The sequence below is a fragment of the Centroberyx gerrardi genome, chromosome 11 (assembly GCF_048128805.1).
Source record: "Centroberyx gerrardi isolate f3 chromosome 11, fCenGer3.hap1.cur.20231027, whole genome shotgun sequence".
Lineage (NCBI taxonomy): Eukaryota > Metazoa > Chordata > Actinopteri > Beryciformes > Berycidae > Centroberyx > Centroberyx gerrardi.
The window spans coordinates 1,819,766-1,822,065 of record NC_136007.1 but is presented as its reverse complement, the minus strand read 5'-3'; the positions used below and the strand labels follow the sequence as shown (position 1 = coordinate 1,822,065).

At 43.3% G+C, this 2,300-nt stretch overlaps 1 protein-coding gene across 1 annotated transcript; it reads left to right on the top strand.

The window, feature by feature from the left end:
* Window positions 1–1,346: 1,346 nt before the first annotated feature.
* On the top strand, window positions 1,347–2,300 carry LOC139919815 (odorant receptor 131-2-like). Its single transcript, XM_071909704.2, has one exon. The coding sequence runs from the start codon at window positions 1,347–1,349 to the stop codon at window positions 2,298–2,300; it is 954 nt and encodes a 317-aa protein (XP_071765805.2).

Below are 2,300 nucleotides of genomic sequence, written 5' to 3'. Positions count from 1 at the left end.
CTATGAAATTCTTTATATATTCTGATATTTGTTCTCTGATTTTTGAGAGTTATTGACTCTCCATTATTTGGATCTAATGGATGGTGATGGTAAACTGAAAACGATTTGGATTGGGCTATGATCAGCAACTAATATTGGATGTATTGTACATTCCAGCATATTTTGAGTTAAATCTTGATCTACAAAAAATAATCTAATTTGATGTCTGTGGAGGTGTAATCCCTCACTGTAGGGTGAAATATCCGCCACACATCTACTAAATTATATGTCTGCATTAAGTTTAACAAAGCAATTGCAGCTTATAAAATCCAAAGTGGGCACACTTGGGGTTTATAGACGTTTGGTGGTGCATCATATATTTGTTTTTCTCTGTCGTTTGACATTCTCTGATATTTCGCATTCTGTGTTCGACAACAATGAGGTAAAAAGTTTCTCTCTGCTTGAGTGAGGGACGGGAGGAGCCGCCTCCCTCCCCACAGACTGACAGGCAGCAGGCAGGGACAAACAAGCCAAGAAAGGGAGAGAGAGAAACGAAATTAATTCAGTAAACTGCTACAATAATATTTTCTGAGATACGCATCATATACCGATACAAAAACGCCCGTATTAATTTGTGATTTGCTCTCAACTTTTGACCGATACAAGCTGTTTGAATTGATGTACCCATACCCCAAACATTTAGATCAGTGCATTGGTTGAAATCTGTGAAGTGTTACACCCCTAGGAAAATAGAAAGTCCAATGAAAGGTAGAGAAGCTAGCCTAAAATCAGCGGGCACAGCAGAGCTGTCAAACAGACACCTTCACAAGCAGCAGGAAGTGATGTGACAGTCCAGGTATAGTCTAACTGTGAAACTCCCAAAGATCTATGAGTAAAGAAAAAAAGATACCACATTCTTAAAAGTTCCTCAAAGTTGGGAAGTTGCTGTTCCATTCCCACGCCCACCAGGGAAGAACTGATAACATCATAAACGTTTAAATTGGAGAGATGGTAGTAGAGACATTACATCACCCATTTCTAATGTGGTGATCATGCTGACACATGATGGTGTCACATGAAGTAGGCGTGAAGACAAAGCTCATATACAGGATGGGAGGGCAGGCAAACCCTCCAGACCAGCTCTGCCCTTGTGGACATGAGCGTGGCCTCGAACCTGCTAACTGTCTGCACTGGGAAAATCGATGGATGATTTTGTATTCTGCATGCAAACTCAATAGCTGTCACCCTTCGAAAGATGATGGATCTTGACTGTTTTGGAAATACACACTGGAGAGGATTCTTTGTGTTTTGTGCTCCAATTACATCAATAGTTCAATATTTTTTTGTGTCTTTTCTGCTTCTCTAACATGTCAAATCAATCTCAGACCAACATCACTGTTGGAGTGCAGTATCAAGGGTCACTGGAGAGAGCGTTGTTTTCCACTCTGACTACGTTGCCATGCTGCTCTTTCCTCTACATTAATGGGGTCATGCTGTACACCCTGAGGAGTAAGCCGGTGTTTCGTGAAACCTCCCGTTACATTCTGCTGTATAATCTTCTTTTCGCAGACACCCTTCAGCTGGCACTGAGCCAGTTACTTTACATACTGGCTACTTGTAGAATAACACTGACATTTCCTGTGTGTGGTATTCTCAATATGCTCACCAATCTCACAACTGAAATCTCCCCTCTCACCCTGGTGGTGATGTCACTGGAGAGATATGTAGCTGTGTGCTACCCACTGAGGCACGCTGCCATCATCACCATCAGAAGCACAGGCGTGTCCATCGCTGTAGTGTGGGCCTTCAGTTGTCTTAACATCCTCATTCGAGTTCTTATAATGTTAACTTTCCCCTTTGAAGACCTGGAGAGTCTGCAGATGACTGACCGTTGCTCCAGAGTAGCCATGTTTCTTGTGCCAATGTCTGATCATTACGACAGAGGCTATACTTGTTTTGTCTTTCTATCAGCTGGTGTGGCAATCATTTGCTCCTATATTGGTGTGACCGTAGCAGCCCGGTCTGCCTCCACAGACAAAGCCTCAGCCAGCAAGGCTCGTAACACAGTGCTGCTGCATCTGATACAGCTGGGCCTGAGTCTCTCCTCAACCATGCACTCCTTACTCCTCTTAGCTATCGTGAGAATATTAAAGAGAATAGTATTTGTGCGCATCCAGACTGTTCTCTTTGTGTTTGTTTTCATCCTCCCCAGGTGTCTAAGTGCTCTCATCTATGGCCTCAGAGACCAAACCATCAGACCCATCCTCATGTATCACCTATGTTGCCGGCGGAAACTCTCAGTCATGTTCCACCGAAGCTGA

What these genes read in the sequence shown, in the direction of transcription:
- LOC139919815 (XM_071909704.2), top strand. Translation starts at nt 1,347, where the DNA reads ATGTCAAATCAATCTCAGACCAACATCACTGTTGGAGTGCAGTATCAA.